Source organism: Sus scrofa, chromosome 17 (genome assembly GCF_000003025.6).
Source record: "Sus scrofa isolate TJ Tabasco breed Duroc chromosome 17, Sscrofa11.1, whole genome shotgun sequence".
Taxonomy (NCBI): domain Eukaryota; kingdom Metazoa; phylum Chordata; class Mammalia; order Artiodactyla; family Suidae; genus Sus; species Sus scrofa.
Genome location: NC_010459.5, coordinates 44,127,201 through 44,140,147, shown reverse-complemented (window position 1 = coordinate 44,140,147; position 12,947 = coordinate 44,127,201). Strand labels below are relative to the sequence as shown.

At 42.0% G+C, this 12,947-nt stretch overlaps 1 protein-coding gene across 5 annotated transcripts in view; it reads left to right on the top strand.

The window, feature by feature from the left end:
• The window catches only part of CHD6 (chromodomain helicase DNA binding protein 6), a 217,417-nt gene that overhangs the window by 125,325 nt on the left and 79,145 nt on the right, over nucleotides 1-12,947 (top strand). For all 5 annotated transcript variants that reach the window (XM_021077871.1, XM_021077869.1, XM_021077870.1 and 2 more), the window contains exons 11-16: nucleotides 2,162-2,283; nucleotides 4,137-4,380; nucleotides 5,548-5,724; nucleotides 6,337-6,480; nucleotides 9,334-9,589; nucleotides 10,340-10,550. In XM_021077871.1, the coding sequence (XP_020933530.1) occupies nucleotides 2,162-2,283; nucleotides 4,137-4,380; nucleotides 5,548-5,724; nucleotides 6,337-6,480; nucleotides 9,334-9,589; nucleotides 10,340-10,550 (1,154 nt within the window). The remainder of the gene's footprint in view (nucleotides 1-2,161; nucleotides 2,284-4,136; nucleotides 4,381-5,547; nucleotides 5,725-6,336; nucleotides 6,481-9,333; nucleotides 9,590-10,339; nucleotides 10,551-12,947) is intronic.

Below are 12,947 nucleotides of genomic sequence, written 5' to 3'. Positions count from 1 at the left end.
GGGTAGAGATGACTGTCAGTCCTGATGTATAGGACATTTCATGCCTAAAAGCTTTTTGGTAAAAAGTAGTTGCTTGTAAGTTAGATATAGAATTTTGGGAAAGCAAGAAATGTATGTCCATAATGATTGTGCAAAGAGAGTAGCGGTCATTTAATAGACAGGACCCACCTTGGAGACGCCAAGAATCATTTCTCTTTTGAATTTAACAGTAGCTACTGAAGGTTGTGGGGCCCTGGGGTAAGTTGTTTCCTGTGGTTATACCAAGAGCCAACCACACAGGCATCAGGAAATCCTAGCTGATTTCAGGTCTAGTCCGTAGATGGCTAAAATCTCTGTTCAGTAGGTGATGTAAAAACTAAAACATTTAGCAGTGAAAGCCCAGAGGAGTGACTGAGTTAGAGTGATGCCTCTGCATCTGGAGTGTTACCAAGGCAGCAGAGTAGAAACCTGCGGTGAAATTCTGTCCTACAATATCTGTATTGCTAAGAGTGTACCACTTAAGTCACAAGAGGAGAGGAACATTCCAGAAAGTCCCCATCGTATCTAATAGAGTAGAGGGCCCAATTCTTGTGAGTCACATGGACTTCGGGATCCGGACTGAATGATTCTTGTAGGTTAAGAAGGATGTCATTTCTTTAAGGGAACAGAGCAAGAGATTTTATGTAGGAATATCTTTGCTTAAAAGTTTTCTCTTTAAAATGAATTATTTTGACATAATAAATTATTTTCTCTTTTATTTCTGAAAACACTTGTACCTATGTGCTGATACTAATACTCAACAGAGTTCTATTTCAAAGGTCTTAGCCTAGGCGTTCCCTGGTTAAGAGTTTGGCATTATCACTGCTGTGGGTCGGGTTTGTTCCCTGGCCCAGGCTCTTCCATGTGCCACAGGCATGGCCAAAGGGGCGGGGGGTGGGGGGGGAGGCGGGAGCAGGGGCTTAGCCTCACTACAGCTGTAGTAATTTTGTAGGTAGATTTTGGTATGTAAGTTTCTGAAAGACCATGTGGACAGATTACGCTTATCTCCAAATATTAGTGATGTGATTGGGAATATCTTACTAAATTTTACATGCAAACGGCTTAGTTTTAATTAATAACGTAATTCAGAAGTACTCTTTATTGTAGTGTCCTAAAGAACTATCAAAGACTAAAATTGCTGTTGGAAAACCTGCATTCTCAAAATTCTTACTTATAACCACAGGGATAGCTAAGAATTTTTAATTTTTAAGACCTTAAAGTGTCACTTTAGGGGCTCAGTTTGTCTGTAAGCAAAATAATCAAGTCTATGTCTAAATAATATAAAACTAAAAATTTAACATTTCTCCAGTTTAGCTGAAATTCCAGTAGAATTTTAAGAGAACTTGAAATTGATTCTATACTTAAACAGGATACTAAGATAAAATGGCCAGGACATTTTTGAAAAATTATTTTTCATTAGCTATAAAGCTGTAGTATAAAGTGTGGTTTCTGTTGCAATGAGACATCTGGTAGAACAGTGAAGACTCTGGATATAGCCCCATGGATGTATTAGGGCCTAATAGATGATAAAAATGACGTTTTATCATAACCATAACCATCATAAACATCAATTACATTTTGAAATTGGTGTTTCATATGGAAAATGAAGTAATAAGATTGCTGTTTTGTTCATGGTGAATTTGAGGATTTACAACTTTGATTATACAGGTTTTTTGCTTTATGTATTGACTCTGGAAGCTAATGAACAAAATATTTGACTCACTGTGCTTTCCTGAGCTGATAGCACAGAGACAAATAACAAAAAGAAATTCTGCCTGTAGAAAAACAAAAAAAACCTGACTAATACCGGCTTGTAGGGAAATTAAAGTGTAAGTGGGAGTGATTTTTCCAAGAGTCTAAGTAAAGCAATATACCACTTACCAAGATATTAGGTGGCTCTGTTTCTCTTCTACGTTAATTGCTTGCAAATTCTATAGAGCTGTCATTAGTTTTCTCTGGGAAAATATAGAAAATACAGGGCCTGCTCATTAGTCAGAAGATGTGACTGCAGTTTGCTGCCAGCTCTAGGGCAGTGTTCGGCGGTGGATTTGCCACCCTCCTCATCGTTGCACTGTGTTCCTCTCCACGTTTTATGCCTGAAACATCATTCTCTATGTCTTGTGCCCTCTGCTTCCCTCCATAGGAGCGCCCTGCTTCAGACTCCTGGCAGAAACTTGAGAAGTCTCGAGAATATAAGAACAGTAACCAGCTCCGGGAGTACCAGCTAGAGGGGATGAACTGGCTTCTTTTTAACTGGTATAACAGGTGTGGAACCAGAACCAGTCTTGTCTTCAGGGATGGTTTTTCTACCAAATGTTTGTGCCTGGAGGGAGATTGTGGTTGGCCCGCTTGGAGTAGCACCGGCAGAGTGGTTAGGGTACAGCAGTTTGGTGACTTTGCACACAACGCATACCAGGACTTTATTTTTAATATCAGATTTGGTTTGGTTTCTCCAACCAAGAGGAATGATCTTTAGACGTCTTTGCACTTTTTTTCCTTTGCCGCTCTAACCAAAAGGTTAGGCTCAACCTAGATGAAACAAAATCCAAAAGATCCTTTAAAACTATTTTGTTTTGGAGTTCCCATCATGGCTCAGTGGTTAACGAATCCGACTGGGAACCATGAGGTTTCGGGTTCCATCCCTGGCCTCACTCAGTGGCTTAAGGATCCGGCGTTGCCATGAGCTGTGGTGTAAGTTGCAGACGCAGCTTGGATCCCGAGTTGCTGTGGCTCTGGTGGAGGCTGGCAGCTGTAGCTCCGATTAGACCCCTAGCCTGGGAACCTCCATATGCCGCGAGTGCAGCCCTATAAAGCAAAAGCAAAAAAAAAAAACTTTTTTGTTTTGTTTTGTGTTGTTTGGCCACACCTGTGGCATGTGGAATTTCTGGGGCCAGGGATTGAACCTGCACCATAGAAGTGACAGAGCCAGATCCTTAACCCGTTGAATTACCAGGGAACTCCTGAAACTGTTTACCTCCAAGTCTAGAAAAATTGGCTCTAAAAGGGAATGGATTCTACCCCCCAGCTCTGCTACTTGTTTATGAGCATGGGTGGCCCAGACTTGTCACACTCAGTTTTCACCTCTCTGCTTTAGTTCCTGTCCGAGTCTAGAGGAAACATTCTAGAGTATTACCCCCAGTACTGATTTTAAGGACAGCATGTAGTGGAAAACACAGCAAGCTGGAACTCTGGAGACCCCTGTCCCCACCTTCCCTCTGCTGCTTGTTCACAGTGTGGCTCAGGGCAGAGCTCTGCAAGCACTCCAGGTCTGGGATTGCCCTCCTACAGTGAGGAGCAGGCCTGGGCAGGGGCTACCCTCTTCAGAGCTCGCTGCAGTCTGGGGTTCTGGGTCACCGGAAGAGACCAGCATTTTTACTGATACAGAATTTGGTTAAACATTTGTCCTTTGATAACACAAGTGATAGACAATGAGAATCACATAACTTATGTTTCTGTTCTTGCTTGGCTTCCGTGAAGTTCATCAGGTACAGAAACTGGCCTAGGTTTGGGGCAGGATTTTTTTCTCCTTGTCTCAGTAACTTTTTTTTTTTTTTTTTAGGACCACACCTGCAGCATACGGAAGTTCCCAGGCTGGGGGTCGGGTTGGAGCTACAACTGCTGGGCACCACAGCCACAGCAACACCACATCCAAGCCACCTCTGTGACCTACACCACAGCTCGTGGCAGTGTTCATTAACCCACTGAGCGGGCCTGGGATCGAACCCACGTCTTCATGGATACTCGTCAGGTTCTTGCCTGCTGGGCCACAGTGGGTACTCCATCTCACTATCATTTTAATTATTAGTGTTTTTAGTTTATATTTAAATGGATCTATTTCACATATTTTCTCACAAGTTGCTATAGTTCCTTTTTGGGGAGATCGCCGAATCCTAACCACTGGACCACCAGGGAAGGTAATAGTTCCGTTTTGGAAGTAGGCAGGGAATGAATAATGGTAATAGAAACTTGCCTCAGTTGCATCTTTGGAAAATGCTGATAGAGGCCTCACTGATGACCTTACAGGCCATGGGATGCTTCTGAAATATCTTTTTCGTTATAACCTACCTCTGCCTCTCTCCTGTAATGATGATGAGTTATGTGTATTTCTTACTCTGCAGAAAAAACTGCATTTTGGCTGATGAGATGGGCCTGGGGAAAACCATCCAGTCCATCACATTCCTTTCAGAAATATTCCTCAGGGGAATCCACGGCCCTTTCCTCATCATCGCCCCGCTCTCCACCATCACCAACTGGGAGCGGGAGTTCCGGACATGGACAGAGATGAACGCCATCGTGTACCACGGCAGCCAGATCAGCAGGCAGATGATCCAGCAGTATGAGATGGTGTACAGAGACGCACAGGTGAGCCTGCCACGCATCCCAGAGGCCCGGTGACAGCCTGAAGTCATAGTTGAGGACAGCCTTTCTGTCCCTTGTCTTCCAGAGTTTAATACCCTGCCTTGGGTTTCTCTTGACTTATCGATAGTCCTGTGTTTCTTGAGACAGACTTCTTCCTGCTCCCTGGTCCTTTAATTTATGATAAAACAGAATCATAGGGCATGCTTTCTTCTCTGACATGTACCAGAGGCTCTTTTTAAGACACTGAAGGCTTAGCTTCTTGGTTGGCTTATGAAGTTCTTTTACATGCAGAAGATTTTACCTGAATTGGTATGTGCTCAGTGAAGAAAGTCAGCAGAAGGATTCATCTGCAAAGGAAGAGTTCTCAGCCAGGGAATTCGGAGAGAGGGGAGGTTAACAGACTTGTTAGGAAAGGATAAAGAAAAAATAAATTGTAAAAAGCACAACAGAATTTTTTAAAATGTTTTTGTTAAGTTCAGTCACTTCACTGAGTATGCTTGTATGCTTGTCCAGAGCACTGGTTTTTGTAATTAAGTATGGTGAAAATTAAATGAACTCAAAGGTAGTGCTCTCCCTGGAGGTGTTACAGACAGCAGGAGGAGATGCTTGGAAGAAATTTAAGCTATACTCTAATGACCACAGCTGCTTTTTAAATGTGATGGCAACACTAAGGCTGAAAGACAAAGGTGTGTCCTGTCTGGTAGCACTTGTCCCAGGTGAATCAGGATCATGACATTGAATCTCTGTTAGAACCCAAGTTACAAGGTAAATTGATTATACCTGCAAAGCAGCAAAGAGGATTTCCTTGGGCATTTATGCCATGCCTGATTTAGACCAACTCCTGGCTGGCAATGTGTGAATTAATACCCATCTGTTTCCTCACCACGGTAAGGAATAAGTAAGAAGCTTCCTGGCTCGGCCTTCTGTCCTGCCTCTCTGCCTAACTTCTGTGAGGGCACGTGCTCTCTTGCTTTTGTTCCATTGATGGAACTGGGTCTCTTCCCTTTTTCCTTCTCAGCGTCTCTCTTTTTTCAAATGAGGAAGACAGTGCTTATTGGCTTCTCACTAGGTCACAGCTTTAGTAGTACTGCCTCCTGCGGTCTAGCTGGGAACCCATTAGTGGGACTAGAGCCTCGCATAAAGCTCTGCCTTTGGTTGTGTCATCCTCAGGGAAACCCCCTGTCAGGAGTCTTCAAGTTCCATGTTGTCATTACAACATTTGAGATGATCCTGGCAGACTGCCCGGAGCTGAAGAAGATTCACTGGAGCTGTGTGATCATTGATGAAGCCCACAGATTGAAGAATAGGAACTGCAAGCTTCTGGAGGGCCTGAAGCTCATGGCCCTGGTGAGCGCTGGCAAGCTCTTTCAATAAACACAGGCCCCTTCCATTCATGGTGGAGCAAGGGTCCTTTAGCCATCTGCATGCGGCTTACTTGTGCACAGTCTGTGGACCCTAGATTTTCTTTCTGCCCTCGATAGCTCTGATAGTGCAGGACTCAGATTTTTTGGTTATGAACTTGGTCAACAATTTGGCCTTTACCACAAATTGATTCCCAGAGGGACCCAGGGGAATCTTAAATATCATGAGATTTGTGACTTGGAAATATAAGATATTTTGGCCAGTTTCCAGGCCCCTGGATGACCTGGTACCAAAAACAATGGCCTTTTACATTACTGCCTTGGCACAGTGCCCAGTGTGTGGTGGGCAGGCGCTCAATCACATCGAATGAATGAATGGTTGCTTTAATTAACAGGAAGTTGCTGCTGGACTCCGGGATATGAAAGGAAAGTTGATCTGTTTATTGGCTGTATACCTATGACATGTTGTCACCCTGTCTTGTCATAAATGCAAAGCAGAACTGCCCCAGATTGAGCCTGGCATGCCCTGGCTTCATTTTCCTACCCAGAGCTCCCTTTTGGCGGCTCAGGCCTTATCGCATGCTGTGAATCTGTGCAGGAACATAAGGTGCTGCTCACGGGGACGCCCCTGCAGAACTCGGTGGAGGAGCTCTTCAGTCTGCTCAACTTCCTGGAGCCGTCTCAGTTTCCCTCAGAGACTGCTTTCTTGGAGGAGTTTGGAGATCTGAAAACAGAGGAGCAGGTAACTAGGGGCCTGAGGATTTGAGGAGGCAATGTGATGATCACCTTCCCCATCCAGGGGAAAACCGATCACCTGGGGGACAGGATTTAGCGAGCTCTCACATCCCTGGTAAAATGAACACTGCCCACTTTACTTAATTTGTTTGTGTTGAGAGGGGTAAACTGATTGTTAGCAGTTCTTGTTACTCCAAAGGATAAATGGATCAACATCCCAAAACACCTTATATCTGGCCTCCTGCCTTCACTGATTTCATATGGAAGTTGAGTGGTTTTGTTCGTAGCTCTGGCCTCTGGAGCGTGCTTCCCTCCTCCTCTGCTCCCTCATCCTTCATCCTTCCTCCTCCATCATTAGCGGCATGTTTCCAGGCTCTTTTTCTTGAGTACAACAGAATACACAGGTAGTGAGGAAAGAAACGGCAGACATATACTAGAGTAGTTGGTAAGTCCAGTTTTGTCCAAATCAACTAAATTTCCTGTTTTCAGAGATCCAGTCCTGAGTCTAGCTTATTGGACTGTTTCAAAACCTGGTAGCATCATATTTATCTACTTCGGGTAGAAATCTCAACTGGACATTACAGAGATAAGGCAGACAAGTTTAAATGCCAAAAGAGGATCAATTAATAGAGTTGAAGACTTTAAAGGCGAGGAAGGTCACTCTGGGAAATAGGAAAGACTTCAGGGAGGGAGTAGGATTTGAGAATTGACTTTTAAGGGTGAGTCAGTTTCCAATAGATGGAGATAGAGATGGTGACTACTTTCATAGGAAAAAAAATCGTAATGAGTGGAATTTATTCAGTAGTAGGGAATCATCTGGTTGAGCTGGAAAAAGGATGGATGAATTGTGTAGTACGAAGCCGGAGGAGTTTAGTATTACATTGTGGGAAGATCTTAAAAGACAAGTTGAAGAATTTGGTAGGTATTAGAGAAGCAATGGAAGCCTTTGACTACAACAATGACATAATTAGTTCTGCTAAATTAATCCAGCAATGGTGTGAGAGTAGGTTGGGACAGAGAATTTGGAAACTGAAAAGGTTTGGGAATTTCACTAACAGATGTTGAGAGTACACTCTGTGGTTCCAGTCTGTTTGTTTCTACTTCTGTGGCGAGTCAGACTTTGAGAGCAGTGAATAATCAAACTTAATTCCACTTCTTGACATTTGCAGTATCTATTGATCTTTCAAAAGCCAGCTCCAGCCTTCTCTCCATTTTTGGACCATGAGAAATGCATCCTCTTCTCCCATTGCACTTATTTTGTGGTATGCATTTTTTCTTCTTCCTAGACAATGACCTCCTTGAGGACAAGGCCCACACCTTCTCCAAAGTTGTGTTTGTTGTATTGACCAGCACAGTGTCTGGCATATAGTAAGCTCTAAATGATTCAAGGTATGAACCAAGTGAAGGGCAAAGGCTGAACCCAGCATGTGGCAGATTGGCATTTGTCCCTGTCTTTAACAATTTCCTAGCTGTGTCTTCCCTCTTTGGGCTCTTAGATAGGAATTCTGTATCCATTTGGGGGATTACATTCCTAAGTACCACGGTTGGTAAAATAAAGTGCTCATTAAATGGGTTAGATTTAAAATTGGGGTTGGTTAGGAGAAAACCACAAACATGGCACCAAATACTTTAAACCAGAGTAAATGAAAATTCTGTAAATCACTTCATATTTTATCAGGAAGCATGGGTAAGCCCACAACTTATTTATGCAGAACCTACCCCTTTTAAAATTTTTCAGCAGCTCTTTATGACTTGAACCTTGATGTTCAGCCCTTTCCCATCAGGATTAATCTTACTGGCATGGTGTTTCAGCTCAGGGTTAACCCAGGTGCCTTGACGTCCAGTCCCTTCTCTGCCCTCTCTTTGGGAGAGTGAGCAAGTCACCTTGCCGGTGCAGTCAAGTGTGGAGAGGTCTGCTGTCCAGGCCTGGGCTCTTAGGAGAGGAACAGACAAACCATAGCGAAGAACACGGCCAGGCTCAGAGCGCCCCTGAAGTGACAGCTTGCATGATGGGGGGGTGTCCCCTTACCACATTAACTGTACATATTGCTACCCCCAGCCATGTTTGTTGCCGATGTTATTTAGATGTAGGAGGAATCCGTCTCCAGATTGCCTCTGCTTCTTTTTATTTTAAATTGAGGTGTAAATGACGTGTAACATTATACTGCTTTCCGATGTATGTCAGAGTGATTCAGGACATGTAGTGTATATTGTAACGTGATCACCACGTCCATCACCACACACAGATAAATATTTTTTTCTAGTGATGAGAGCTCTCATGATTTACTTTCTTAGCAACTTTCAAATATACAATATCGTATCATTAACTACCGTCAGCTTGTTGTGTATTATTACATCCCCAGGACGTATTTATTTTGTGACTGAAAGTTTGTACCTTCTGACCACCTTCATCCATTTTGCCCACCCCCAGATTCCCTCTGCTGCTTCCCTTGTTCTTTCAGCATATACATCTTCCCTCGGTAACATATCATTCATACCTCCTAACATGACGTAAATACGCTCAGGTAGTTGCTGCACATGTGTGCATGTTAGAGAGAGGTTTGTTCTCTCCATCCTGGAGAAGAGGACCTGTCTTTGGATCTTTCTCCCTTTTTATCTTGGAAGGTCTCCACACAGGTTCTCAGAAATTCCTTGCAAATTAAAACCAGCTCCCTTTTTTTTTGTTTCAGTTCTGTTACAAGCTCCTCACGTTCAGGAGTCAGTCAAGACCTTTCATTTAGTCTCCTCCCACAGTACTGTGATTAGATGCTCAAGGGATGGTAGTGAAGGTTGGAATCCCCTGTAACCATTGTGGACTCAAGATCAGGGCAGGTAGTCAGGTCTCATTTTTCCTGGACAGGTGAAGAAACTGCAGTCTATCCTAAAACCAATGATGCTTCGGCGGCTGAAAGATGACGTGGAAAAGAACCTTGCTCCCAAACAAGAGACGATCATCGAAGTAGAGCTGACTAATATCCAGAAAAAGTACTACCGCGCCATCCTGGAGAAGAACTTCTCCTTCCTGACCAAGGGGGCCAATCAGCACAACATGCCCAATCTCATCAACACCATGATGGAGCTGAGGAAGTGCTGTAACCACCCCTACCTGATCAACGGTGAGTGGGGACACGGTGGCAGCGCAGGCCCCACGTCAGCCTCCCAGTAGCCCACGACCTTGCGTACTGAGTTCCCGTGAAATGCTAGGGTGTGTGTTGTGATGTTTTTACAGAGCATCAAACTAGGGTTCAGAGAGGTTGATGGATCTGCGTCAGCAGCCCAGCCAGTGAGCACACAGAACCCCATCTTGAGCCTGCCTCTGCCAAGTCTGCCCATCAGGAGACGGATGTCCTTTGTCTACTTGCGGTCTAGTCCACACTTTCCACTTTGGGGCAGGGAGATGTGTTACTTCATTGAATAAAAGAGATTGAAACTCTCCAATAAATTAGTTTACTAAGTGAAAAAGGTTTTTTTTAATCTTTTTTGATAAAATCGTAAATCAGAATGTGGCTTGGATTTTGCTGATGGCTGGTTTTTATGTTGAGAGGTACATCTTTCTGTCAGCTTTCTGTGAGGGTTTCTTTCTTTCTTAAAAAAATTTTTCTCTTAAAGTATGGTGGTCTCCTTACTTGCGTGAGTCATCCAGGTACTTCACAGGAAAGAAAATCCCCTTCATTCTCGTCAGGACAGCCCTGCCTCGACTGTAGAGCCCTCTGCAGAGGGCACAGGCCAGGGAGGCACATGCAACATTGCTTCATGGGACTGTTGGTTCGGGACCTAACACTTCACGTCCTCGGTTCTGTCAAGCCGGGAGTAGCTTTTGACCTTAGTGTTTGTTCAAGGAATAGTTTTGTTCCATACTTTTTCAGGAGCAGAAGAGAAAATTCTGGAAGACTTCCGGAAAACCCACAGCCCCGATGCCCCCGACTTTCAGCTGCAGGCCATGATTCAAGCAGCGGGGAAGCTCGTGCTGATTGATAAGCTGCTCCCTAAGCTGATTGCTGGTGGCCACAAAGTTCTCATCTTCTCCCAGATGGTGCGCTGTCTCGATATCCTGGAAGATTACCTCATCCAGAGAAGGTGAGGCTTGTGTCACAGCTGTACATCAAATGCCGCAGGCAGTGCCTTTTCTATGATGCCTTTTTGATTCGTTCAGAAATGATGTTTTAACAGCAACAAAGCATTAAACAATAGAGAAAAGGAATCTTCTTTTAAAGAATTACTTAAATTCAGAATTAAATTCTATGACCAAGTATACCCAAGTTTAACTCTATAGAGTGGAATTTTCTCTCTTGGAGCCCTTGCTTTGATTAAAAACGAAAATTTACATGTTTATTTATATTCTCTTTTGTTGGAAGAAACAGAATTGAGTAGCATTATATAAGGTTAAGAAAATATTTACTGTTTTCCCCCCTTAATGATGAGAAAATACATTCTGGAAAGCATCACTATTTCAAGTTGCTGATAACACCCAGGAAAAAAAAATTAGGGATGTTTTATGTCCTTTCTCAACAAATCCTCTACACTAGCTATGGCATCCCAATTTATTTTCTTGTTTGTACCCCTATAATCCCTTGAAACTAAGTTCCATTCCTCATGCAGGTGAGAGCCTGGGGGTTATGTGGGTTATTGGCTTTCTGTGTGGGTATTGCATTTGTTACATTATACACTGCGCTTTGCATTTCTATTCATGGGGATATGTTAATGACCTGAAGATGGCAAATGGATTTTTAAAATTTATTCCTAATGCTAAAAGACTTTTAAGATCATAGAAACTATTAGCCAAGGCATGGCTAAGTTTAAAGGACATCTTTATTTTTATATAATCAGCATTGCAAATCTCAGTTTTGTTGAATGTCCTGATCCTTGAGGATTCTGTTGGTACTTATAACATGTAATTTATACAAAAAGTATTAAAAGAAATGACCAATTTAACTATGGGTTATGCTGACATTTAACATTACATAAATCTCCAGAATTGGATTAAGCAATAAAGAATTTCTCAGAGCCCTGCAGTAGGGATCTTTAGGTAAAGAATTCTTAAGACTTACATTATTTTTTTCTTTGAGGAATATATCTGAACTAGAAAGCAATTTCATATTTCATAAATTCACCATAGATGATTGCCAGGACACTTGCTTCTCATACAGATATATTTCACTCTTCAAAGTATACGTAACAACTAGTTTGCAGTTTTTTTAAAGATCCGCCAAAATGAGTAATAGTGTAATTCACAGATTTTTGCTAAGTATAGATGTCTTTATTTAGCTCCCTTATATGCTATTTTTCTTTATCATTTATTGCTCATTTTCTTTTCAAATTATCTAAATATTATAGTGTCTGTTCAAAATAAGGACACATGATAATACCACCACCTGCTCAAAACTCCCATTACTACTTAGGTGTTTATGTTTTTCGTCTTTTTTGTTCTTTGTGCATACATGTATTTGCTTTGTTGTTGATATGTTTGAATTGGAATCATATTCTACTTTCTACCTTGTAACTCACCTTTTCACTTAATATGAAATTTTTTTCTTTATTTTTCTATAACAATTTTAATGATCTGGATGAATACTGTCTTAAAGGTTGTTCCACTTTTTCAGCATTTTAAGGAACTCTGAATATCACTTTGCATATCATTGAGAATGTTTCCAGATATTTCTAAGGATTTATGTAAGGATAAATTCTGATGTACATTTTTAGAAGTATTTGATACGTATTTCCAGAACATCCTATAGAAAGACTTTTTTTACCATGTCTTTTAATGGTGTATTGAGAATGCTTTTCTCCCCAAAACTCTTAACAACACTGTTTTTGCCTTTTAGTCTTTGCTAATTCAGTAAGCCAAAGTTATGGCCTTTTAGTTTAATTTGTATTTCTGATCATGAATGACAATGAATATATTTCATATTTACTAGCTGTTTGTATTTCCTTTTTGTGCATTGCTTATTTATGTTCTTTATTTTCTGTTGCTCTTTGCTTTTTTGTTTATTAAATTATAAGAACTGCTTGTTTACATAAGAATATGGTGTGACTGGAATTCCCGTGGTGCAGCGGAAATGAATCCGACTAGGAACCTTGAGGTTGCAGGTTTGATCCCTGGCCTCTCTCAGTGGGTTAAGGATCTTGTGTTGCCATGAGCTGTGGTGTAAGTCATAGACTTGGCTCTTACCTGGCATTACTGTGGCTGTGATGTAGGCTGGCAGCTGTAGCTTCCATTAGACCCCTCAAAATGCTATAGGTGTGACCCTAAAAAGACAAAAAAAGACAAAAAAAAAAAAAAAAAAGAATACGGTGTGACTATTTCCCCAGTGTTGTTTTTGACTTTTTCTTTATGGCTATGGGTTTGTTTGTTTATTTTATTTTTAGATTTTGTTATTGTTGTCGTTGTTGTCTTTTCTCGAGCCGCTCCCGCAGCATATGGAGGTTCCCAGGCTGGGGGTCTAATCGGAGCTGTTGCTGTAATCACAGTAAGGT